At 47.4% G+C, this 26,441-nt stretch overlaps 1 protein-coding gene across 1 annotated transcript in view; it reads right to left on the bottom strand.

Moving 5' to 3' along the window:
* CACNA1G (calcium voltage-gated channel subunit alpha1 G) overlaps positions 1–26,441 on the bottom strand; it is a 274,461-nt gene that overhangs the window by 132,141 nt on the left and 115,879 nt on the right. Inside the window, exons 2-4 of the mRNA XM_074971576.1 lie at positions 17,427–17,538; positions 16,485–16,618; positions 1,374–1,471 (exon numbers count right to left, since the gene is read on the bottom strand). Coding sequence (XP_074827677.1) covers positions 1,374–1,471; positions 16,485–16,618; positions 17,427–17,538 — 344 coding nt within the window. The remainder of the gene's footprint in view (positions 1–1,373; positions 1,472–16,484; positions 16,619–17,426; positions 17,539–26,441) is intronic.

The raw sequence follows: 26,441 nt of genomic DNA on the forward strand, positions 1-26,441 counted from the left end.
CAGCTGGGCTGCCTTTCTGACTTAGATTTAATTTGGCTGATAACCATGGTGAATTAGATACACTGGATTCCAGACACATAGAAAGTATCTTTTCCAGTGATGTTGCATCGCATTTAGCACATATGATTCTTAGAATTTATGAGTGGGACCGAGTTTATTATCTACCTACCTGCTGGTATCATCTTGCTGCCTATCCCTGTATCATCTGAACGCCTTCCACTTAAAATCAATAGCAATACCAAAATCCCTGTGGGCACATGGAGTCTCCAGCAATGACACTTCTGTCTTCTTAGGGCCAAAACTCTACTTGGGGTAGGTTCGTTTTTTGCTGGTGTTTGGCCATAGAAGGGGCTGTTTCTATTGTGGAGCATCACTTCTGGGGAAAGGAAGGTTTCGCATAATTTTTTAAAGACAATAAGGAACTTGGTGAGGGCCATAGCATCATTTAACTCCCAGAAAGACAAATCATGAATTCTCAATCAGCAGCTCGCTTCCACCTTGCCCTTCCCATGTTGCTAAATAGGAGGACGGTCCCACTGTGGAAAAGGTTGAGAATTGCTGATTTACACAAATAACATGGCCCTAGGGGATCCTAAGTAGTGACTCAAGGCTTGTCTCTATGGGGAAAGTTACTGGCACACAACTATACTGGTATATCACTTTGAAAGCGGTATAACCTAAATGGAAAAAAGGCTCTCTTATTCCAGAGTAAGAGTGTCTACAGGGGAAGCTATAATATAACTACAGCAATATAATCACACTTGTATAGTTCTGCCTATACATTCCCCTGTGTAAACAAGTCCTAAGAAGCGGAGGAAGGGAAGATGCAAAGCTGCTGCAGCAGAGCTGAAGATGTGGTCCACAGTGTATCCTTGAACTATTGTAACAATACAAGCATGGCAAGTGCTCCCCACTCATGATCTATACCCGCCCCCCTCCAAACACACAGACCAGATCAGTCACACCCCTCAGTGCCTTTCACATTACACACCACTCCTTCCCCCAAACGAACTTTTCATCTCCTTGCAAAGTGATTCGGAGAGGAGCTCCCTAGCAGGGAGGCGGCACCGTACCAAATAAACAAATGGAACAGTGTGGCTGGTCTTTGACTATCAATTCGCTCCTGTTTCCAAAGATGGTTAGATGGATGGACTATTCATTAAAACCAGCATGGCGTTAGGAACTACAAAAGGACTGTAGGAGCCAGCTGTAGCTGTAGGAGCCAGCCCACTTAAGACACATAGGCCAATGTTTTCAGGGCAACTTGAGAAAAAAAGATGCAAAGCATCCCTATTGCTCCTTCAGCTGCACTGTGTCTGGAATAATGAGCTGAAACGAACTGAAAAAGGGAGGACAACAGGGAATCGACTTACTGGGAACTCTGTTAATGGCTCTGAGTGGCCGAAGTACTCGGACAGTCCGAACAGCTGAGAAACTGACATTCTGCAAGTCCAGGGAGTATTCCAGCATGCTACAGAAAACACAAACATGGGAGCACATAAAAGATCTGCAGGAGAAATGTTAGATCATCAAACATATGCAGTGTGCCCACAGAGACACTTTCTATTCTGTCTTCCCCATCGGGAAAGGTTTCTGGAAGAATTAATTATGCTTATTTGCTTATCTGAATAAAATCAACGAGAGAGACCATTGAACAGTTCTTCCCCCCCTCTTTGGTTTTGGTTACTGTTCTTGTACACGTTCCAAGGGAGTAGCTTCCTGAAGATTATTCTATTATCCAGGAGGGGAATTTTCAAAGAGAGGTTTAGTTGTAACAATAATGTAAATGCTGTAAGAAATCCGCGGCCACTTAGGATTTCCTGGTTGTCACTACTGCATGCCGTAGCAACTGAAAACAGCCGGGACAGGACTCGGACACTCCTGCTGCAACAGCGTAGACCAGGGGTGGCCAACCTGAGCCTGAGAAGGAGCCAGAATTTGCCAACGTACATTGCCAAAGAGCCACAGTAACACGTCAGCAGCCCCCACCAGCTCCCCCGCCCCGCCTGCCAGCCGCCCCACCCACCAGCGCCTCCCCTCCCTCCCTGTGCCTCATGCAGGATGCAGGAGGCTCGGGGGGGTGCGGCAGGCTTGGGGAAGGGAGGGGGAAGGGGCAGGGCCTTGAGGGAAGGGGTGAAGTGGGGGCAGGGCCTGTGGCAGAGGCAGGGGTTGAACAGTGAGCAGTGGAAAGTTGGCACCCGTAGCTCCAGCCCCGGAGTCTATGCAAGGAGCTGCATATTAACCTCTGAAGAGCCGCATGCGGCTCCGGAGCCACAGGTTGGCCACCCCGGCATAGACCCCCTAGTCCCTATACTGTTCAATATGACAGAGTTGAGTGATTCCAATTCTATCCCACAGAGGGCAGTGAAATAAACAGGTGGACAGACAGACACGTACTCAAGTCAAAATACTTAACATTTTTATATAAAATTTACCTGTTCAAAGTACCATACAAACGTTGCCCCATTAACCTCACAATAGGCCTGTGATGTATACAATAAAGTATCCCCATTCTACACCTGGAGACACTGAGGCACAAAAAGACTGGGGTGACAGAACTGTTACTAGCTCTTGGGGGTTCCTGACTCATTCCTCTGTGCCACATTCCCACTCACTAATTGTTGTGGGAATGATAATAACGTCACTAACAGCACTGTCTCATTCTGTGGGGAAGAAAGCAGAAGACTGCATTTTTTTAAGGGAATCTGTCAGGTCAGTTCACACTTAAAATTTTATGTTTTGAATTTTTTTTTTTTTACAAACCCTAAAGATCAAGACTCAGTTTGGCCTGTTTGTTGTTTAATTCAGATTTTGCTGGAAGCTCATTGTTTGCATCCCAGAGACAGTACCACGGCCCTAGAGCAGGAGAGCCAGAAGGCAACACTGACCATTTTATTTTCATCATTCAACTTCAGAGGAACGCTCATAGGGAAACCACAGCATTCGTGGTGACTGGAGAGAGAGGCTGGCTGTCAAAATTAGATCCCAATCCTGCGAAGATTTCATCCATTGCTTTTAGCAGGATTATCCATATTGGCTGGAATCCTGGCTCCACTGAAGTATTATTGACACAGGGGCTAACAGGAAAACTCAGAACAAGGTCTCACTCATGACATCATCAATGTTTATATATTGTTGGATTTGATATTTTGGTCTAGGCTCATCTAGACTGAGGAATAGATCAGATTTTAATAACTATGGTGTTACTAAGGGAATGTGGTTTTAAAAATAGTCACATTTAATATGATCAAGTCCTTTTATTGTAAAAAAACAGGTGTAACGACAAATGCAAAAAGAACAGGAGTATTTGTGGCATCTTGGAGACTAACAAATTTATTTGAGCATAAGCTTTCATGGGCTAAAACCCACTTCATCAGATGCATGCAATGGAAAATACAGTAGGAAGATATACACACACACACACACACACACACACAGAGAAAACATGAAACAATGGGTGTTATCATACACACTATAACGAGAATGATCAGTTAAGGTGAGCTATTACCAGCAGGAGAGAAAACAAACAAACAAACCTTTTGAAGTGATTATCAAGGTGGGCCATTTCCAGCAGTTGACAAGAATGTGTGAGGAACAGTAGGGGGGAAAAATAAACATGGGGAAATAGTTTTACTTTGTGTAATGACACATCCACTCCCAGTCTTTATTCAAGCCTAATTTAATGGTGTCCAGTTTGCAAATTAATTCCAATTCAGCAGTCTCTCGTTGGAGTACGTTTTTGAAGATTTTTGTTGTAATATTGCAACTTTTAGGTCTGTAATCGAGTAACATGGGAGACTGAAGTGTTCTCTGACTGGTTTTTGAATGTTATAATTCTTGACATCTGATTTGTGTCCATTTATTCTTTTACGTAGAGACTGTCTGATTTAGCCAATGTACGTGGCAGAGGGGCATTGCTGGCACATGATGGCATATATCACGTTGGTAGATGTGCAGATGAACAAGCCTCTGATAGTGTGGCTGATGTGATTAGGCCCTATGATGGTGTCCCCTGAATAGATATGTGGACACAGTTGGCAACGGGCTTTGTTGCAAGGATAGGTTCCTGGGTTAGTGTTTTTGTTGTGTGCTTTGTGGTTGCTGGTGAGTATTTGCTTCAGGTTGGGGGAATGCAAAAACACACATGGCATGTAGCAGAACTTTCGGTAAGTAGAATGCTTCCAAGAGATTTGAATGAGGAGACATGAACTCTGGAAGGGGGTTTCATAGACTCATAGGACTGAATGGGACCTCGAGAGGTCATCTGGTCCAGTCCCCTGCACTCATGGCAGGACTAAGTATTATCTAGACCATCCCTGACAATCTAACCTGCTCTTTAAAATCTCCCATGATGGAGATTCCACAACCTCCCTAGGCAATTTATTCCAGTGTTTAACCACCCTGACAGTTAGGAAGTGTTTCCTAATGTCCAGCCTATAAAAGGCATCCAAAGCTGGGTGCCTTGGCTCCCTTTCTCTACAAACTGTACCAATGAGAGGGTAATATTAACCAATGAGGGATGGAAAAGATGGGAAGATTATTTAGACAGTGTCATCACTTGGAAAAATAAAATGAAATTTGCTCTCGCTCCTTGAAGGCTTTGCTGTGCGCTACCATCACTCAGACATGGCTCTTTAAGCTTCACCAGGCGCACTTGCTGCAATTTAAGCCTGTTGTTTCTTGTCCTCTCCTCAGAGGTAAACGAGAACAATTTTCCTCCCTCCTTGTAACAACCTTTTATGTGCTTGAAAACTGTTATGTCCCTTCTTGGTCCTCTCTTCTCCAAATTAAACAAACCCAGTTTTTTCAATCTTCCCTCATAGGCCATGTTTTCTAGATCCTTACTCATTTTTGTTGCTCTTCTCTAGACTTCCTACAATTTGTCCATATCTTTCCTGAACTGTGGAACCCAGAACTGGACACAATACTCCAGTTGAGACCTAATCAGCATGGAGTAGAGCTGAAGAATTACTTTTCATGTCTTGCTTACAACACTCCGGCTAATACCTCTCAGAATGATGTTTGCTTTTTTTGCAACAATATTACAGTGTTGACTCATATTTAGCTTGTGATCCACTATGACCCCCCAGATCCCTTTCTGCTGTACTCCTTCCTAGGCGGTCATTTCCCATTTTGTATGTTTGCAACTGATTATTCCTTCCTAAGTGGAGTACTTTGCATTTGTTCTTATTGAATTTCACCCTATTTACTTCAGACCATTTCTCCAGTTTGTCCAGATCATTTAGAATTGCTATTTGTTAGGCCAAGTCATCTATTCCCACGCAGCAAGTCTTTATACAATTGGCAGACATGCAAATAAATGTGCGACATCATTCTTCTTATGCTTTCTTAAGCTTTCATTCCTGCCCTACCCTTCCTAACCCCTCCATCTCTGCTGCTTGCAAGAAACAACCTAGGAAAATGACTTCAAAAGAGCAAATATAGCACCAGGAAGAGACCAAACAAGTCAGACACACAGTTTTAAAATATTAAAATTGTGTGTAAAGGCACATCAGAGCCATTGTATTTGTGCTGACTGGAGAATAACTTGTGCATACACATTATTGCTCCAGGAGACAGATGAAAAGAAGTGGATACGGAGGAGGGCCAGAAGCCCAAACTATTGATAAAAGTAGCTACCAAAGTCACAGAATGCTGCTGCCGATGCCCCTGGCACTAGGTTCTGCAGATGAAAGGACTATGTCTGCACCATGACAACTCCAAGGCAGTGTCTCTGAAGACAGGGATTGTGGGTTGAAGCAAACAAGTTGGGGGCTTGGGGCGACAGTGGAGAGTTTTGGGGCCCTCTGTTAGAAGAATTATTGTCACTGCTGAGTTTATGGAATACAGCTGGAGTATGGTCCAGGTAGCAGTGCTGGTCAAACCATTTGTCCTCAACTAGGAGAGCATGACCTTTCGGGGGGCGGGGGGTGCAAGTTTTGCCATCATTACGCATGCCCCTGCCACCTCGAGATACACTTACAGCATTTTGCTGTATGTGAGGCCATATGTGTAATGACATGTTTACCTGCAGCATGCCATTCAACCACTAGAGGTCTGTGGGCGGTATGGAGTTCCAGACAGGATGTGACCTCTTGTTAAGAAGGGCGGCAAGAGCTGGAGCTTGAGCTGTGTGGACGCCAGTTTGTGCCTCTAGTTGTAGCATTTTCCTTTACTAAATGCCTGCTGATTAAGAAGATCCATGATTCCCCATAGCACGTTAAGACTACACAGAAACTGAAGCTAGCGAGGTGGCTGATGCAGCTGCTAGCTTATCGAGTTGCGTGTTCCACCGATGGCACATTACACCAGGGCTCTGCACTAAGTTCCTGTGCTGTTTTGAAATAGTAATTAACCTATAAAACCTTAAGGGGTTTGGGACATGGTTACTGGAGACAATGTTGGGAGAGGCTCTTGAGCTAGAGGCCCCCTCGGTTTGATTCACAGAGCATTACAGAGACAGGAACTCCCCCAAACGCCGCTGGTGTCTCCGAGAAGGGGGACTTGGTTAGGCCCCATCTCTGCCTTCTGTCTGTCTAGGTACACATAATCCCCATCACCATAATACCTGAGCACCTTGCAACCACTCACAATCCCTCGGGGAGATAGGGGGTAATAGGGAAGGACTTTACAGGTCAAGAACTCAGGCACAGAGACGGGATGATTTGCCCAAGGTCAAACAGGGAGCCTGTGGCAGAACTGGGAACTGAAGCCAGGGCCCTGAGTCCTAGTCCACTGCTTCGATCACAAGACTCTGGGACCTCTCAGTTATGCCCATGAAGCTATACAGCTGCATTTCACTGTTCGTAAGAGATACACCCACCTTTACCAAACAGTAAAAGGCATCCAAAGCTGGGTGCCTTGGCTCCCTTTCCCTACAAACTGTACCAATGAGAGGGTAATATTAACCAATGAGGGATGGAAAAGATGGGAAGATTATTTAGACAGTGTCATCGCTTGGAAAAATAGAATGAAATTTGCTCTCGCTCCTTGAAGGCTTTGCTGTGCGCTACCATCACTCAGACATGGCTCTTTAAGCTTCACCAGGCGCACTCCACTCTGGGTGTTATTTATTTACTGAAATAGACATTTGTTTTAATCACGCTAAACCGAATAGGAAATAATAGCACCGGAGGTGCAAAGATCTCAGGACCTTGGCTGTCTGCCAGATCCACGACATTCAATAGCAGCACGAATCTGAGCTGGGGCACCTGATGGATGTTGCTGTCGAAGAAGCAGCAACTTAAGCCGATGCCAAAGAGCTGAGAGAAAGTGGTAATTTTTCAAGGGGGAAAAAAACAAATCCTATAACTTTTTGTATTCTGTTCACAGGTGGGATTGAATCCGAACCCAGCCGCAAGGGAAACCGCCCAGGGGTTTCTTTTAAACAGCAGGTTTCTCTATGCGGAGAATGACTTTAGCCTGAACTGCTGCTGATTCAAAGGCTTTCAGACTACCAGTGACAAAGCTGACACGGAAAGAGAGCATGCGGGTTGAGACGGCTTTGGGATCCTATGATCTCTGGTGCTCTTTAACCCTTAAAGGAATTCAGTTTAGAGACTGGCTCAAGCTGCAAACTTCAGAATCCTCCAGGGGTTCAAAATCTGGGTCTGATCTGGTGGTATTGATTCAGCCTCTTCTAGCAGGATCTGGTTCTGCCATCATTATTCTGAGCGAGCAGCACCTTCCTCTGGGATCATCTCATTGGCTGTCCCTTGAAACAGGAGGGGACTAGGAGAAGGAGCCCTTTGCTTCTGGGACACTAGCTCAAATGCAGGTTCAAAGTGCCTGAGACCCATTACGGGCGGAAGGCCTCTAGGAAAGCACACGATGGGTATGGTGCACTTCGGACTGGACTTGTGCTCCTAGCATAAAAGTCACTTCCCCAGATGGAAGTCGCAGCAGGGAGACGAAGGGCTGAACAGGCCTTAAACTCAACTATCCTCTCCCTCTCCTTTTGGCCCATTCGTGGGGTGGGTCAGGAAAGATGACAGTGCTGGAGCCCTGTCCACTGCAGAAGGCTTCAGTTTGCAGGATTGTTAATCCAGCACTTGGCTTCAGCACAAAATTCACTCAACATATTATGGGGAGAAAGGGAGGAACCCCAGCAGCAGCCCAGCTGTCAGTGGGGTTCATAATGGAAAGCAAGTGGGAGAAACAGGTGGAAGGGCACAAACTGCTGCTGAAATTTCATTGGGAGTAAGGGGAGGGAGCTTCCAATGGCCACGTTCCCTCCTTGAGCATCCCTCTCCCATCCAGCCCAGCTGCTGCATAACATTGATGTCAATGGCGCTATGGTGACTGACCCCAGCTGAGGAACCAGCCCTCAGAATCACACTGGGACTTATCAGTTTGTGACACTCATGTTTAATTTGTAATCGGGGATCGGTCTGGAGAACAGCTCCATCTCCTCTGCAAGAGACCCTGAATACAAGAAGAACCATGGAGCGAGGTGGGTAGAGTATGGGATGGCCAAGGAGAGAGGGTAGGAGGAAAGCTGCTGCTTAGAAGACACAAAGTCAGCCAAAGTCGACGAAGAGCCAGCAAGTCAAATTGCATCTTCCTCCCGCAGCCATGATTCACCAGCTCTTTTCAGACATCACTGAACTGCAAACCATTCCGCGTGGTTTTGGGTGTAAATATTCAACCTCGATGCATGAGGATCATGCACTCTTAGAGGTAGAAGTCACAGCAAATCGTCTTTAGACGGCAAACAAGGTCTGCCCTGCAACTCCCGTTAACCTTCGAGCGCTCTTTGAGAGGCCATCTCCCAGAATCCTCCCTTTTCAAATAATGGAACATAATTATGTGATTCATCAAAACTTCTCTTTTTCTCCCTGTAACCTACAGCTGAAGCCATGTTTCAAAAGGCTGAGCAGTGCCCCATTATCAGATCTCATTGCCAGTGAGCTTTCCTGTAATTACAGAGATGTGTTGCAGACATTACACTCTACAATTAGCGCTAATTGCATTACATTGTCACAAATAAATCATTTATTCTTCGTGAGCTCATGGAATTGCTCCGGACAGTTTAATACAGCTGACAAGTACTTAATGGCATGCCACAGAAGTGACCAATGTCATAGGGAGCCCGGAGACAATGGGTGTGAAACCAGCAAGCAGCACTGAGACCAGCCACACGCTAGGTCTTTCATAGGTACCCTGGCTGACAGCTTGGTTCAGTGATATTCTGAATGCCTAGGAGGTGGCAGCAAATTCCAGAGTAAACAGCACAAGACAGACTTCTTTGGAATGGCAACACTGGAATCAAGCAAAACCTGTGAAGCTAACAGTAAAAGCTGCCTCATTTGGGCAACTTTCCTGGACTTCTTCTGATCATCTAGTTTGACTTTGTTTCCAAGAGATGTTTGACTGCACAAGAAACACACAGATGAGTGTGAAGCCTGTAACCGAGCCTGCCCTATCCCAAGGTAGAGGCTTTTCTGAGCTATGGATGCTGGCCGACAAATGCACCACATGTCCTCGGGTACAATATGCTGGTTTCCCCCAGCAAAACCTTCCACCTCCTGCCCCAAACCACACTGGGCCCAACATTTCTTGCAGTGCACAAATGCATTGCTGGTGAGATAAGAGCAAAAAGCAGGCAGTAAGATTTACTGCTCTGCTTCCATTCCCCCATCATGATGCTATCTATGCAGTGGGCAGGCTGGGTATTTGGAGAGAATGCAGAAGATGGCAGAGCAGAAAATGACATTGATCTGAGATCTTCTGAATCTGATTTTAAGCATGTCAGGAACACGCCCATAAGAGTAAGGGATGTCTGATGGCTGCAGAATGTGGCACCCCTGATAGTCAGCTGGTTGGCGTGCGAACTTCCATTGTGCTAGTGCTTTGTACTGGACTCTTTAGGGTTGAAGGGGTTCCCTTGAGCAGTGCTATCTACCTCAGGCTAAAAGCTATACATTTTGAGAGAGAGCTGAGTCTTCTGAACAGTCTGGAAGCAGTGAAAATAAGTGTGCTAACACCATGGATGTGACTGTATGTCTCACTTAACATGGCAGGTGGTGGTGGTGAAGTTGTAGACATTTAAGTGAGAGACACTGGTCCAGACAACTGTCACAGTCAGGCAACACTCTGCTGTAAATCAGTGAACTTGGGCTGACTTATGTCAGGAAGAATTGGATCCAGAGAGCCCGCTGTGTGTGGGCTGGGTGGGCCGCTGGAGTTGGTAATGAATGGATCTGGTCAGACTGTCACTCAAAGCTATTTCTTAAATAAATGGCCCTCCCTTCCCCCCCTCTTAAAATGAAAATGTTCGCCAAAACCTGTCATTTTTCTGCAATTTTGACAAGAGCGCCCAAAACATGAAATGTCTTTGGTTCTTGTTTTCCCCCCATTTTCTCTCCCTCTTTGTTTTCTCCCCCTCCCTTCCCCCTCTTTGTGCCCTGAAAAAGGGGGGGAAAGGGCAAGGGGAAAGCCCAGACAGTTACTGTTTTGGCATCCTTTCCCCCTCTCCGCTGGCCACCTCAGCAGAGAGGCAGAGCCTGGAGACTGAATTGCCCTCCCACCATTGACGTAGATACCTATGGATGAGGACTGAGCATCATTGGAGGGCAGGATGGTGGAAGTGTGACAGCTGCCATCTCGGCAACTGAATCAGGGACCTCCAGAGCTAAAAGCCCAAGCTGCTGCAGTTTGAACTGAAGAGCCCAGGGGCTCTGTAACTGGGAGCTATAACAGGTCATATCCTCTGTGCATTGGCACAGAGTGGAACTTGTACTACAGCTCACCTGTGGGTTACAGAAGCCTGCCCTGTTGCTCCCAGCATTGTAATAAAGCTTCCAAAGCTACCATCCAGCACCAGCCCCCATCACCACATTCGCTCTTGCCAGGCACTTTGGGAAAGGGTGCGAGGGTTTTGATCGAAGGCAACGAGGAGATACCCGGCCGGCACATGGCTACGTTTGAGAATGGTTGCAGCTGACATGTCAGAAACGAGCCTGCTAGGTCTCCTCAGGCTGTTAGCTCCTGTTTTTCTTTCAGATCATAAAGCCCCAGGTTAAACTAGATCTGCTTCCCCCAAGGGATTCAGAAAACAGTGGACTGAGAGGAGGGGGCTGGTGGCGGGGCAGAGAGGATTTCTTGTGACACGGGATTGCAACAAACATTCTGATTTGAGAGAAGAGAGTTCACTTAAAACCATGAACACCAACAAATCATGCACAAGAACAATAAGGTGTGTGTGCATGCACGGGGAGGGACAGGATGAGAAAACTGGACTAAAAATAGTTAGATTGTCTGTAGCTCACTAAGAACATGGGTCTTGGTGCAGAAGCTATTTCTGCACCAAAGATTTGTAGGGGATGGAAGTTGTTACTTGCTTAGGATTACTCACACATGGTCATCAGCAAACAGGTGGGAGGGGGTCAAAGTCTTTCAACCAAAATCCACAGTCAAATTCTTTATCACATTATTTATAGAATTTGGTTTGGATCATCATAGCAGCACAAAACCCTGTACCTGAGCTCAGCTCTCCCCATCTCCAGTTCTCACCCTCAGCTATTTCTCTCACAACTTGCTCCTTCTTAGGGAAACGGCCACATACACCATTTTCATCCATCGCCACTGCCTTTTACCCGCCTTTCCTCGGCTCCTGGAGGAAGATCAGCAAACCCAGAAAGAATGCTTCCCACAAACCGAATCTTCATCAGCTGCATTGCGCTTCATGGGGATTTTACGGGTTCCATGTGTCTCCTAGCCCCCTGCCAACCAAAATGCTGGAGGAAACAAAGTCCACCATTTGTACCAGGAGAGTGTGGGCCTTTGCCCGCTTTAGTGGATAGGGCACATTAGAGGTTAATGAACGTGCTACAGAAGCCAGCTAGGGAACCATGGCTGGGCTTGAAAGGGGTCTAAGGGAATTAGAGTCCAACGCCCACTGAGCGCCAGCGTCCCAGGCCTAGACTGGAATTTTGCACGTCAGGTCCAATGCCAGCTCTTATAAAGACTTCCTGGTTGTGAGCACCACATGATGTGCTTTAAGGACATCACTATCCTGAAGTCCTCCACATGCCATGCACGGCAGCGTTTGGCAGAGGTTCAGGTTCAGAGTTCATCAAAAGCAGCTACTCTGTCAGCAGCCACAAGGGAAGCCAAAAGCTGCAAGATAACCAAGCTTAAAGTGAAGGTCTTTCATTGCTTCCATATTCTGCAGTTAATGCTGCAGCCTGGGTGTTCATTTCCCTAATTTGTCCCATGTGGGAAAGAACCATCCCTGGCTGTCTTCAGGAATTGGACCCTGTATAGTTGAGCTATTCACTCAGGGGAGTCATTTTGAATTTAGGCATTTTATTTAAATATAGTCCTCACCCAATTCTGGGCCCAATTACATACCAAGGAAAATGATGTACTAGCCCCTGCCTTGTCATCTGCCACGTGCTAATACCATCCCCCTCTACTGCATTCAATTGTCCACACCCCAAGGTGTTCTATAGGGTACAGGTGAGGGAGGGTTTTAGGGAGTGATACTGTATTGAGGAGAGGAAAACACTTTTAGGAGTGGTAGAACAAGCTCCCTTAGAAAAGAATGAGTGTTAAAGAAGTGGAGGGGAATGACCACGAGTAATAAACAGAGGAGAAGCCCAACCTCTTTGGGAAGCAGATATTCTGCTTTGTATTTAAAGTTAGTTTGATCCTTTGTCAGCCCAATTGCTTTTGACAGGGCCCAGATGGGAACAGTTCATGAACATACAGAAAAGAGAAATCATTCAGCAAGAGGCAAAGTTGACCTGGCAGGAGGCCTGGCAGCTGGTCAAACTGCGAGCCTGCAGATCCTCTGGAACAGATGTGTGTGTGTGTGCGCGCGCACGTGAGTGAGTGATAACGTTCTGGGAACTGTACAAAGCAGGAGTGTATAAGGCACCTATTTGTGTGCCTAGGAGAAGGAGAAAGAAATAGGGTTTTCTTATGGTTGCACTCAAGGGAAAGGGGTATTTGGGTATCCCAATGCAATCTGAGGGCCCAAACGCAAAAGTTGGGCAGGTGATTTGTGTACTCAGCTTAAAAAATTGGAACCACTACCTCATGATTATTAGGATTATATTCGTGCCTAAAGGTCTGCACTGAGAAAAGTACCTACCACAATGTGACCCTTTATAAACACCTAAGAAGCAGCCCCAAGCCCCAAAGAGCTTACAGTCCAAAGAGACAGAGAAAGGGGTAGTGCCTCTGCATAGCCATAGTCACCCAGCAGGGTAGCAGCCAAGCTGGGAATGGAACCCAGGACTCCTGACTCCTAGTCCAGTGCATTCTCCACTCAACTGCACTGTGCCCAAAACATTTTTACTGTTCCACCCTGGGGCAATGGCAGAACCTTAACAGACCTGTGCTCATTACATTGGGTTCCCAGGCAAGGTTTGGTTGGCCACTCTATTTCCCTTTTAAAAAGTATTCTTCTATCACTAAAAGTAGGAAAAAACAGAATGTTATTCAAAATATAAAGGCTGAGGTCAAATTAAGACTAGGAAGAAGAGATTTAAATGGCAGCCATTTCATCCTTGACACATCAGTACCACCTGGCTATTCCAGCCTGGGCGGTCACAGAGCCTTCTGCTATTAGGAGATATTAGAAGGATCTCAGAGTGGCACATGACGGCTGCCTTGTCTTCCTGAATTCCCTGCTCTGTTGGTTCAATTCAGCCAGACCCTTAAAGGAGACACTGTCAGATGGTGTATTCTCAGAATTTAACCATTACAAGTATTGTCTGGTGGGGAGTGTCTTCAAAATTCTGCATCTCCAGTTTTATTTGCAATTACACCATACTATCCCTAACCCCCTATTCCCTCAACTACAACACCCCAAACAAACAACCCCAGTAAAAAGAAAAAAAACCACAACAAAAGTCACCAACGGGCCTGAGCCAAAGTCCATTCCAGTTAATGGACATTGACTTCAAGCCCTAATCTTGTAGGACTTACGCTAAAAACAGGACATGGTAACACGAAGAAGAAGAATGCTTTAGCGCAGACTAGAGGTGTGCACAGTTTGTTGGCAAACACCCACCACACTTTCCTCCTATGATTTTCCTAAGTAACAGTATCTTTCAAAAAAGGAAACAGGCAGGAGGGGAGAAGTGGGGCTTTTCTATAAAGCGCCAGATTGTGCCCCCCTTTACACCCACAGGACCTTTAGGGAGGTGTAAACGAGGGCACAATCTGACTCATGATTTCGACAAAGACCATGCTTTTTCTGGGGAAGCCTTGAAATGAATCAAAACAAACCGGTCCAGGAAACCCGTGAGTAAGACTACGCTCCACACCGTACTCCTTCCTCAGGGCCCCAGGGCCCCAGGGCCTCCCCTAGCCCTCGAGCTTTGCTCTCGTGGTTACGATGACGCAGTTGGACACTCCAGGGTGGCGTGGGTACATACTGTAGTTCTACAGCTGAACTCCTTCCACCATCTCTTCCGTGACAAACATACAGCCAGCCATCTATTTCTTTCAATTCCAGTCTACAAGACACTCCCCTCCTCCCCCGAAGCAGGCCACTTCCAAAACTCCGGGCACCCCAATATACAGTTGAAAACACAGTAACATGAGGGTTACAAAGCATAAAGCTGCCTGAGACACCTCCCACCTAGCACACTCATTCCGCCATTAGCCAGGTGACTACAACTCTTCCTGTGCCTTCCCACCAGCCAGAAACCACTCTTGCAGCTGCCTCGGCCCTCTGCCAAACGCTGCTCAGACAGAGGCCTGGCTGTCTGTCGGGATGGGCAACAAATTTGGGCATTTCAGATGCTGGGTCGGGGGGAAGAATGTTCCAGAGGGAAGCAAACCTTACAGGGAACTTTCTGCCAGCAGCCCCCTCCCCTTTCTAACAGGGCAGGGCTCCAGCTCCTTCGTTGGTGGCTAACATGGTTTTAGGGCAGCTTTGTGCTGAGAATCCATACTCATAAGGGCCTACCTAGACTGTAAACCCAACTAAAGTGGGGGAGTGAGTTATAATCCAGCCACACCTTTGCTTTTTTTTTTTTTTATAAACATAGAAATTGCCAGAGTGGATCAGCACCATGGTCAGTCTGGTCTGTGGCCAGCATTGGGTGCTTCAGAGGAAAGTGCAAGAAATGACCTGACCTCTACTAGATAGAGACTAGCTAAAACCCAGATGCATGAGGGTTAATGTCTCTTCCAAAATGCTTGCTTGCATTAAGTATTGTCACACTGGATAGTCTTTGTTCTCATAACTGTATCCAATCCCTGCTGAAATCCCGCAAAGTTTTTGGCTTCCACTGCATCATGTGGCAGTGAGTTCCACAGTCTAATTACACCAAAAAACCCCATTTCCTTTTGTCGCCTTTGGGTTTGCCACCTTCTCATTTCCACGGAGCGTCCCCTTGCTGTTGCCAGCATCCTGCCCTCACATGTGCAGGCTTGTGCTGCCAGCAGGCTAAGCATGCGGAGATGCACCATACGCTGTAAGCCAACTGAACAAACATGCAACCACCTCCCAGTAGCCCACAAGCTTGCTGCTGACTGCCCAACCTGGGAAATGACGCAGTTGTGGTTTATTTCTAGGATCCACCAATCCATTCCAGGAAATTCCAGTGATATACACAAGGAAAAAAATAGCCCGATTCCCAGAGGTCCTTGGGCTCTCCGCATGAGTAGGGAGGTGAAGCAAGGGCCTCTGAGCCCTTAATGTGTCAAGGCAACTCAACTCTTTGGCTGTGGGCCAGGAATTTTTCTTGTGGATTTCCAGCCACAGCCAGGAGATTCTCGGGTGCTAGAAGAGCTTTTAATTTAAACCAGGTGCCTGTGAAAGGCAAACACTCATGAAAGGCAAAACTTGGTCGCTTTCCCTCAACAACAACAACAAAGGGCAATCACGCACATTTCACTGAAATATTTCACTTGGAACTAGCTCCTCGCTTGAAACGAGCTGCTGAAACCTCATCCATTTGGGCAATCTGCATGACACAAACTACCAATATTTCTGGAGCCAGAAAAATAGTTCAGACGAGTGCCAGCTGAGACTGCCTGGAGCTGCCGAGCGAGAGATCTTACAGTATGGAAAGCACACGGGCTGGCGGAGAACAAAGGAAAACCGTTTTTGTAACATTCCCCCCACTCACTCTTTTTGTTGCTGTTGTCTGTAAACTCAGTGCTGCCAGGGAAGGCTGCTATCCTTCCCGAGCAGGCGGATGCGGCATAGGGGGATAGCAGGCACTTGGAAATACAGGCAGAAAATGTAGCATCTTGTACGATCCACTGCAAAAAATAAATTTCCCAGCAGTCTCCTCTTCTACCGCCAGGCTAGGGTGTTTGCCCCGCTGGGAAGAGAAGTTGATAACTACAGTCATGCGGGAACATGGTTAGAGTTAGCAGGGTCCTCTCGCTATCCAGTGGGGACCAGCACTTTCCTTTTCCTCAGAGCTATGCTAGTAAAACAGTGCTGCCAACCACCATCGAGGGCTACACCTAGAACCACAAACCTCCCACGCCCTGGCGTTCTCCTGACTTACCCAGCTATGACAATGAAAAAATCCAGGCGATTCCAAGTATCTCCCAGGTAGCACTTCTTCCCGAAAATCCCTAGTGCAATCATCTTGACTATCATCTCCACAGCAAAGAAGGCAAAGATGAAGTCATCAAAGCTCTAGAAAACAAAGCAACAGCAGGAGGTCAGAAGAAAAACACCTGCCCCCCGCAGAGTGGCAAGTGAAGGGGGTGTATCCGATGGTGAGAGAACACAGCACACGGTTACATTGTTACGTCAGAGGTCAATCCCCTGACCAGTGACGGAAGAACCAGTGCACTGTAGACCCAAGGAGGGATGCTATTTTAGCTGTAGAGGACGATAACCCAGACAGAGTTCAATACATTTTCTCCAGCAACTTCCCGCAATTGGTACTTTAAAAATCATGCTAATGTTAGTGCTGGTGAAAGATATGAAAGGCCTGATCCAGAGGCCATTGGAGTCAATGAGCCTCTTCACTGATCTGAATGGGGTTTGGATCAGGCCCTGATTAACAGCACTGAGAATTCATATCACCAAGCAGACACAGCTCACAGACCAGCAGTGCGTTTTCCCCTGCAACGTGCCTCCACCCTACTCGACTAGGAAGGAACCAACTTTTGTGGGAGAGGATCAGAGAGATTTAAGACTCTGTCTGCACGGCAAACCTGACTGTTCAAAAACAAAACGCAACTAGTTTCAAGCCGGGCTACATTGCGCTGGCTTATAGGGGCTCTGCCTGTCACCACTGAGTGTGCCTTGGTGCAGTTAAATCAACGGCTGGGCACTGGTGGCTGAAACCCCCAGTGAAGGGAAGAGGCGGAAACAGGGAGTCACCTTTTGGAGTCCCGTGGATACTTGTGAGAGCTAACAATCAGGGGGGCTTTGTGAGCCACCTGCCGCACCCCTCCAGTGGAGTAAGATCAGTAAGGTGAATATATGCCCATACCTGGAGAATCCTGCAGCGCGGAGAATCACAGGCCATGTCTTCACAGGGGTGGAACATGCCCAGTGTCACACAGTTGAGGAGAATCACCAGCATGCTGAGCCTTTCGAACCAGGTGCACGGGAGGTCCGTTAAGGAAATCAACAGCCCTTTCAAGACACAAGCTGGGAACGTTCCACTAGAACTAGACACATGATGTTTGCTCATGGATAGAAGGAAGGCAGAGCACCAAGGTAATGAGGAAGGAAGGAATAGCAGATTGGCCAGACTTATTACAAGCAGGCCTTTTTTTGTCAGACTCCCCAAGCCTGGTCCCCTTAAAGATGGCCATTCCCTTCCTGACTGCAATCTCCACTAGAACTGACCAGCTGGTACAATTACTTCTGCGTGACACAAACTTCTGGCTGGGGAGAGACTATTCAAATTAGACTAAGGACTTCTCCTGAGAGCATCGCCATCAAGGAAAAACCTCTCAGTGCTACTGAACACATCAGCACTGGCTGGGAGTCCCTGCAGAACTCCCCAAAATTCCCCGCGGTTCTGTTCTAACAGGCATTGGGTCTCATGTGAAACCTGGCATAGATTCTATGGAGGGTGAGTTCTTCAGTTATTTTGAAGTCACAGTTGGCAACCTGGGTTTTTTCCTTGGACATTAGAGCTCTGAAAAATCTCTTTTTAAATATGCCTTCTTTCAACCTTCTTCCCCAGGGCCCTGAGCCAGCACGGTACATAAGCAAGTGCCAAATTTAAAGCAGCTGAATAGTCCCCACTGAAGTCAATGGGATTATAACCACATGTAAGGTAAGGCACATATTTGAGCACTTGCTGAATTGTAGCCTAGATTCCTACCTAGCTTTTTACAGGAATCCTATACTTCATGTTTTTATAAAAGTTTAAGTAATTTGCCTTTAATTTTGTAGTCCGTCATATCGACACACAATCTAATACCATGCAACTTTATTTTGTATAGCGTCTTCCATGCTAGCCATATCCCACCAAAGCTACCATGGGAAAATTTGCCATCATTTTGTTATGCAAGTACCAAAATGGGATCTGGGCACAATCAGTTTCCATTCCTAGCGTTTTACAGAAAGACACTGGAGTAAGTAAGGGATTGCACTTTCCATTCCTAGTCCAAATCAGCACTGGCTGGAACATAAACCAACTGCCTAGAAGGAGAGTGGGAGTCAACCAAGTCCACCCCCCAGATGGCCACATTTTAGAAGAGTTTTAAATATCTGAGCTGCATTGGGAGAGATTTTGAAAGCTGTTACTTTCTAGGACAGGCCAACTGGAGCAGCAACAGCAGCAACAAAGCCACATAAGGAAGTTTCAAACCTGGTATTGAGCAAAAGGAATTTCTCTGTGTCCCTCTAGTGGACATTTCCAGTGATTTCAAGGCTACTGTGGACATAAAGATGTTAAAGAAAGGGACCAATTCAATGCACTTTAGCTTTACCACTCAACCGAGCACCAGGCTCACCTGCCTCAACCTTGTGTTTGGCTTCAGCTTCATTTGAAGGACATTTTTAAAGCCTCGATCTCCAGCCACAAGAGAAAGAGCGACGTGTCTGATCGAGACACTTAACCTTGCATCCAGAACGTTTCGAGATCTCACTTGCGTCCCTTGTCACAGCTTGGCAGCTGTGTGGCCTTTTGTTTGGCTCTGGCACATTCTTGAGGTGTCTGACCGTAACCGTTCCTTAGTATGGCACTAAATAACAAATCTCTCTCTGGTGGGGCTTATCATATAGCTGCACTGGAGGATCTTTGCAGTGTTTACCACTGGGGTCCCAGCATGGCTCTGAAGTGACTAAACAGCTTCGGGGCAGGCTGAGCCGACAGCAGAGCTATAGAACACAGGCTTGGCCACAGAGAGCTTTTCCATGGGCAGTAAAAACTCTGTAAGCCAAACCCCAGTTAAGTGAAACAGTGGAGCAGCAGTGGGACATGTGCCCCAAAGGCTGCTGGGCAGTCAGCTGAAGAGGAAGACAGACAGAGAAGATGCCCAAAAGGCCAGCCAAAGAGAGGGGGAGAGGAGCTACGGGAAGAAAGAAACTACACGAAGCACAGATTTCTGTGCAGAAGCCCTTGCATGTAATACCCAGGCTGAGCCCATTCAATCCTGTCTCCCTCTAGTGGCTGGCTCCAACAAGAATAAAGCCTGCTACCCACAGACAGCTGAAGGAGATGCTCCTTTAGTTGAAGGAGTAAGAGGTCAGACTTTTTGGTGGTGAAGGTCCCAGGGATGACTGTGATAGGCTTTGTTGCTTATGCCTAAAGTAGCTCTTCTGTTGTGGTCAGGCAGCTTGACTTGGGAGACACCATCTGGTTAGACCGCTCCTCTCCTCAGCTACATCTGGGTTGCCCCTGATTATCTGACATTAGAATAATCAGGATGCTACTGTACAAAGATGTAGCTTTCTACAGGTCCTACCTATGGAGCAGCAGAGGAAAAAGCTCATCAATGAACCAGGGGCCGCCTTCATTTCAGACCCAGAGACATAATCCATGGAGACGACAGATCCCAGCACGCACTCTGCTACTTGATCCACTCAATCAGATCAAGATGATGCATTGCAGTAGTCTCCATGGGTCACATCTCTGTGTCAAAGACGACAGCGGCTTCCATCCACTCCATTTTATACAATGGAAGCCTGGCCTTTGGGAACTCGAAACACTTCCAATGCAGCCCGAACTGGACGAAGTTTGGGAGCCCATACTATATTGTTATTCACCTTAAAAGGTTAGAGATGAAGACGACCTGACAGGTGTCTCAGTAGGTGATGGGACAGGGACCTTGGGGCATTCCTCTCTTGTAGACTTTCCTACATAGATTCCTGTTTAACCACATGCAGAGGAGTCAGGATTTGTTTAGCTGGATCTTTTATTCTGAAAAAGTGTTTACATGGTATTGAAACAGAAATTCCAACTGTCAGGTTGCAGTTACAGCCTGGAATATTTATCCCAAATATAGTCCGATGGGGGCATGCATACACGGCCTAGCAAAGGAGAGGCAGAACTCTGAGAGATGGCAGAGGATGTTCCCTGTATTTGATTGCGTTGGCCAGCATCCATCTGTGGAGCCAGTGACTTCCACAACTCTGCCAGTGATGAACTGCAAAGCCTTAAAGAAAATAAAGAATAAAAAAAAGACTGTTTAAGATCCCAGATCAGCAACAGAATGCGTGTGTCAGACAAGAGCTGTGCAAAATATTCAGCGCCGAACCAAGAGCGCTTAGAATTAACTTTCTTAGTGATATAAGAGCAGACAGACGAAAGCTTCCATGAGCAGGCCCTGTGTCTTGTAAATTCTTCCGGGACCGTGGAAAATGCCAAAGGCAGGTGTAATTCTCCTCACGCTGTCTATTGTCAGTGGAAATTGGGAGGTAGAAGGTGGTGCTGCTTTTGCTAGAAGTTCCTTGGCGCATGTACATGGTATCATCTGGTTCCCCGGCTGGCAGAGCACAGAGGTTCCTTTCATGTAGAGAGGTGATTGCTGCAGCGTGTGCCCTCTCCTGCTTTGTGCCATTTCCAGGTTGTTTCTTCCCCAGAGGTTGGAGCCCCAGGGTTCCCTAATGCCCACTTGCCAGGGCCAGTGGGGTGTGTGTCTATTGTAGATGCCTGGCAGCAGCAGCGAGTGTGGCTCCTTGCTGCAGTGTGAAGGAGGAAGGGCACTCACTATCCCCACAATACCATTGTGGGTGGGGGAGGAGGGAAAACAATGGCCTTGTCACATGACCTCCCCTAAAGATACCAGAGGATGGACAGCTGGGTAGTTAAGGCACTGGATGGGGGACTCAAGAGATCTGGGTTCAATTCCTGGCTCTGCCACAGACTTCCTGTCTGACCTTGGGAACATTATTTAATCTCTGTGCCTCAGCTCCCCCATCTGCAAAATGGGACATTACTACTTTGTCTATTTACATTGTAAGCACTTTGGGACAGGGACCGTCTCTTATTAGGTCTATGGGCAGCACCTTGCACAACAGCGCCCCGAGTTCAGTGGACACTGCTGCAATACACATACCAATGAGTTACCAAGAATATTTCCCCTTTTCTCTGTCCAGCCTGAATTTGCCAGCCGCTTCCTACACCCTGCAGATTTCCTCTTCTTCAGCTGATAAACAACAACAGAGTGTGGAAAATTGTGATGGCTTCAAAATGGACAGAGAGGGGGAAGCCTCAGGGCAGAATAGCAGCAGACACCACAGACCAAGCAGTATTAAAAAAGCTTGTCGGTGCTGCAACACAGATGGAACTTGGCCAGTATGGGAACTGTGCACCTCCAGAGAGATATCACGGGAGTAATGCAGTACAGGTAACTACAGCTGGAAGCTGCCTGCACTGCTTACAGTCCCCCCCAGAGCGTGGAGAGGTATCTAGTGTTATTAGGTCTCATACTTAATGTAAGCCTTGCGCAACTTATCACACTATAAGCAAAGTATTTGGGACCAGATTCCAATCCCCTTACTCTCCCTGAGTAGCACTTTTCTCCACGAGAAATCCCAGTAAGTCAGTGGAGCTACTCATGGAATAAGAAGTTATTCAATGTGACTAAGGAAACCAGAATCTAGCCTTCATTTAATCCCTTATATTACAATGGAGGGACTGGGCATGGGCTCAGCAACTGGACCTCACTGCCTGGAATTCCCCTTCCAGTAGCAAGGTAGACAACACAGCGACATTGACTAATGCAGGCAATTCTTCAAGGAATGGTATTTGTGTATACTAGCCGTACACTCCCTGGAAAACTATTTGGATCCTCTCTCACATCACAGGGGTAATGAACAGTGACTACAGGACTGTAGCTTTAGCCAACATGTTGGTTACAGTTATGGCTTGCTACATAGTCCCATTCAGTCTATGGCGGTGGGGTCTAAATCAGTGTGTTACTTTTTAGTACCGCCCCAAGGGGGCTGCTTAAAGCTATAGGTTCTGCAAGGAAGCCTGCTACGTAGGTTAAACTAAGAGCTCAAACCTCTCTCTGATGACCAGGCCAGATAGAGCTGGGCCCCTCCTGCCTGCATAACAGCCGGCTGGGTCCTCCTATTAAGACCATGGCAAGGTCACAAGCAGAGCTACCAAATTTTCACCATACACAACTACTCTCCTTGCTGCGTCATGTCAAAGCACTTTACCCAAGCTGCCTTCCCATCATGAGTGTCACGTACAAGGGACTGATTCCTGAGCGGGGAACACGTGGGGATTTGACATGTAAATCTGACTAAAACGTAAAATCTGTTTAGTCGAAGAAGCACAGCACAGCGAAGGAATTATATTGGTGGAAACCAAAAGGAAAGCAGAGAGGAAGAAAAGCCCCATGCCCCCTACGGAAGCCAACACCTCAAGCAGTATATCAATATCTGGCCAGTGGTATCCACTCCATAAGCTCAGGAGTTTTATTTTATTCACGTAAAATAGCCTGGACTGGAACAGCCACACCTGGGGAGCTGAGATGCTGCCTTCTCAAAGCCACGTGAAAGCTCGTTGTCATTACCCACTGAGCATCCAATGCAGCAGGCCAAGTGGCTGCGGACTGCAGGAAGACAGAAGTGAGGATAGCAGGACACCAAGCATTGCTGCCCTTTCCTTCTCCAGTAAAAGTGCTAAAGCACCAAGACCAACAACTGTTTAAAGAACCTACAACTAAAGAACTTGGCAGCGTGTGTCCTCCCCACCACCACCTCTCATGCCAGCGTAAGTCCCCAGAAAGTGAGAATCAGAAAGGTTTGGGCCAAGGAAAGACAAGGCCAGCCCTGAGCCTGTGATGGAGGAGGGTGGCAGCAAGTGCTCCAGAGCAAGGACAATTCTCACCTTCTCAATGCACAGCAGGCAGGTACCACCGCTGAATGTGCATTCCGTGGGTTGGGCCAAAGGCCCACCAGGAGGCTGCTCCCAAGGGAAGGTTACACGGTAGTAACTGGAGTTCCGTGAACACAGGGCTGCTGTAGAGTCACACCGAGGGACTTGCAAAGCAAGGCACGTGACTCCACCCAACAGGGATGTGCAAAGGCCAGGAGCTGAAGGAGGTGGCAACAGGTGGGCAAGAGGGCTTTATTTTGTCCCTTATTTTCAATTCCTGTCAACTGGATTGAAGTTCACAGGCCTGGCACATATTCGGAATGCACCTTATACTTGGAATGTGAAAATAAATAATTAAAAAATCCAGGGAGCTTTCCCCTGACCAATCCAGCTCCTCCTTTCCCCGTTCCCCCTGCTGATGTGGGAACATGGAAGGCTGTGTTCAGATATTGACAGCTGCTGAGAGACAAGGCAGCAAAAGGGTTATCTTACTGTCCCAAGAAGGGGTGGAGAGTGGGGAATATTCTTTGTATTCATTTTTTGCCAGCACATTTTCTTTTAAAATTTTATAGTAGTGGGGGAGGGGGTTGAAAAAAAAATGGATACCTTTTCCCTTTTAAACCCCAACCCCCATGGATTTGCAAGGGCTCCTCCCAAGCAATCGCTCATCTGTCCATGAGGGAATAAATGTGTCTTTTGTCAGGGTGGCTTACTTGCTTTTTTTTGTTTTCACGCCTGATGCAAGGATGGAATCCCTGTCTGAGCGCTCCGCTGAGCTGAGCCCATTGTGAGGTTGCTAAGCAGGTCACGGGGGATTACAGAAGTTACGCAGAGTGTCGCACAGAAGGGAAAGCTGACAGGCGGTCTATCCAGCTAGTGCTGGGATTCAAGTCTTCCAGGGCTCCGCAGCAGGGATGAAATGCTGTTATCTCAGAAAACTCCCGGGCATGGGTGTCATTTATAGGAAATATTTGAACTCAGTGAAGACTGATTAGGAGGTGGGACAACTCTGAGCCGCTCCTGGCTCATACATGCCCACTTTCAAAACACAGACAGACACACATTGAGTCTCAGGTGTCAGGCCCAGGGCACCAGTACGTTAAAAGGTATAGCCAGCACCCACTTCCCGCAGGCAGATCCTTCCTCCCAACTCAATCCCCAGGAGGGCTAAACTTCCCCAGGTCCCCCACCAAATCAACTCATGACTGCAGCTCACTACTAAGTCCTTAATCTTCTCCCAAGTGAAGGAGCCCAGTTTGTGGCTTAATGATGCTGACTCAGACCTACTGCTCCAGCTAGGTGGGCTCAGATCCAGGGGCCTGAATCTCAAATATCCTGCCTTCATCTGCCCCCAACACAAGCCGTCACACTCATAACAGGCCCGTGTCTCCCCTCACTTACCTGGGTGAGAATCTGGAATAAACACACAGCAGTTAATGGCGTTATCGCAAGGTCCTAGCCAGCCAAGATACAAAGATGGCTCCATTGTTACAGTATCTGAGCACCTCACCCTTTAATGTGTTTATTCTCACAACACCCCAGTGAGATTGGGCATTTCTACATATGGGGAAAATGAGACCCAGACAGACTAAGTGACTTGCCCAAGGTCACACAGGTGGTCTCTGGTAGAGCAGGAAATTCAGACCAGGGTCTCCAGAGTGCCAGCCTAGCAGCTCAACCACTAGACCAGCCTTCCAAGCAATTGAGAGGAGAGCCAGGCCCGAGCAGGACCCTACAACTAGACAAGCTGTTCCATGGTGCTGCCCATGTATTAATGCTCATTACTAGATCCATTGGGTAAGTTGTGATCAAATGACAAACAGCAAATCTGCTGGCTGTGAAAGATCACCAGGTTTAATGGAGACCAGAGGGTAACAGACTGCTGTAGTCATTTCAGACACCAGACCCCGCTGCACACAGAGCATTTGGCGTGTGTACTTAATCTCACCCTTAGGAGAAACAAACACAGACAGCCAAACTCTGCTCTCAGCTGCACATGGATTTCAATAGGGTTGTTAAACAGACCAGAAACTGGCCTTGGGCCTTTGTGCAAGAGACAGGCAAGGTAGATGCTACAGAGCCAGGACCCGCTCCAAATGTGAGACTCCTGGCATCAGTGAGATCATGGTGCTTAGGCAAAGGCCAGGGAAGTGATGGAACAGCAGTCACTCTGCCATGCTACCGCAGCTGTGCCAGGCGGGGAGGGATAAAACCCAGAGAGGGAGACATTTTACTGTATTTCATTTACAATTGCGGGTCAAATTGCGTCTCCTCCTGCTGAGGTGCACAAGGGGTGCGGAGAATGATGATGTTCCCCGTCTGCATCTGTGCTCTCAGGATGCCTCAAGCCACCTGTCTGGCAGCTGCTTCTCCCTCTTCAGCTTCTTACCCCATGCCTATCCGGTAACGTGGGAAGTGACACAACTAGCATTTGTCATGTTACACAAGGAACCTGTGGCCACCTGCCCTCCCAGCACACCCACTTATAGCATGGATCAGTGACTCTGCCTCTGTTTCTCTCCAGGTCTTCAGATTCTCCATCCAGTCTCCAGGACCTTCTGGATCAATAGCCCTCTGGCTTGGTCATGTAAAAGTTCTACCCACTTCTGAGGTACTCAAAGTCCAAATCTCCCATATTCTTCCAGTCCCTTAGGGAGGCCCTGCTGGCACCAGTCTTCCCTAGGTCCTGGCCCCAGCCAGCCTTCTCCCACATAGTCCTGCTCTTCACCCCACTCAGGCCATAACTGAGCTGGTCTCTCTCTTTTTTAGCTTCTCCCTCAAAGCCTGACACCTGCTTCAGGTGCCACAGGCCCCCCAGCATCCCCATGACCCTCTCCTGACATGTGTGGTGTTCACACATCCCAGCACAGAACCTCTCTCCTGCTTCCTGAATTTCACCCCAAATCTCCGACCAAAGTGTGTTTATTTTCATGGGCTGTGGCTCATCTTGGTTCTGACCCGCACTGGAAGCGGAATTGCCAGGATAAAAATAAAAACCTTTACTCCATTCCCAGCCTGAAAAGAAGCTCAGTGCTCCAGAGAGCCCATGAGGGAGGGAGCTGGATTGCGTAGTTCTCCGCCCTGTTTTACCAAACCAGACAGCTTCAAACAGTTTGGGCGATCATCCAGAAAGCTGGGGGTCCTTTTCTCAGGGGGGACATTGTAAGGAACACATGTTCAACAACAGAGCCAGGTATTAAATCAATCACACGC

The sequence above is a fragment of the Natator depressus genome, chromosome 14, assembly GCF_965152275.1.
Source record: "Natator depressus isolate rNatDep1 chromosome 14, rNatDep2.hap1, whole genome shotgun sequence".
Taxonomy (NCBI): Eukaryota; Metazoa; Chordata; order Testudines; family Cheloniidae; genus Natator; species Natator depressus.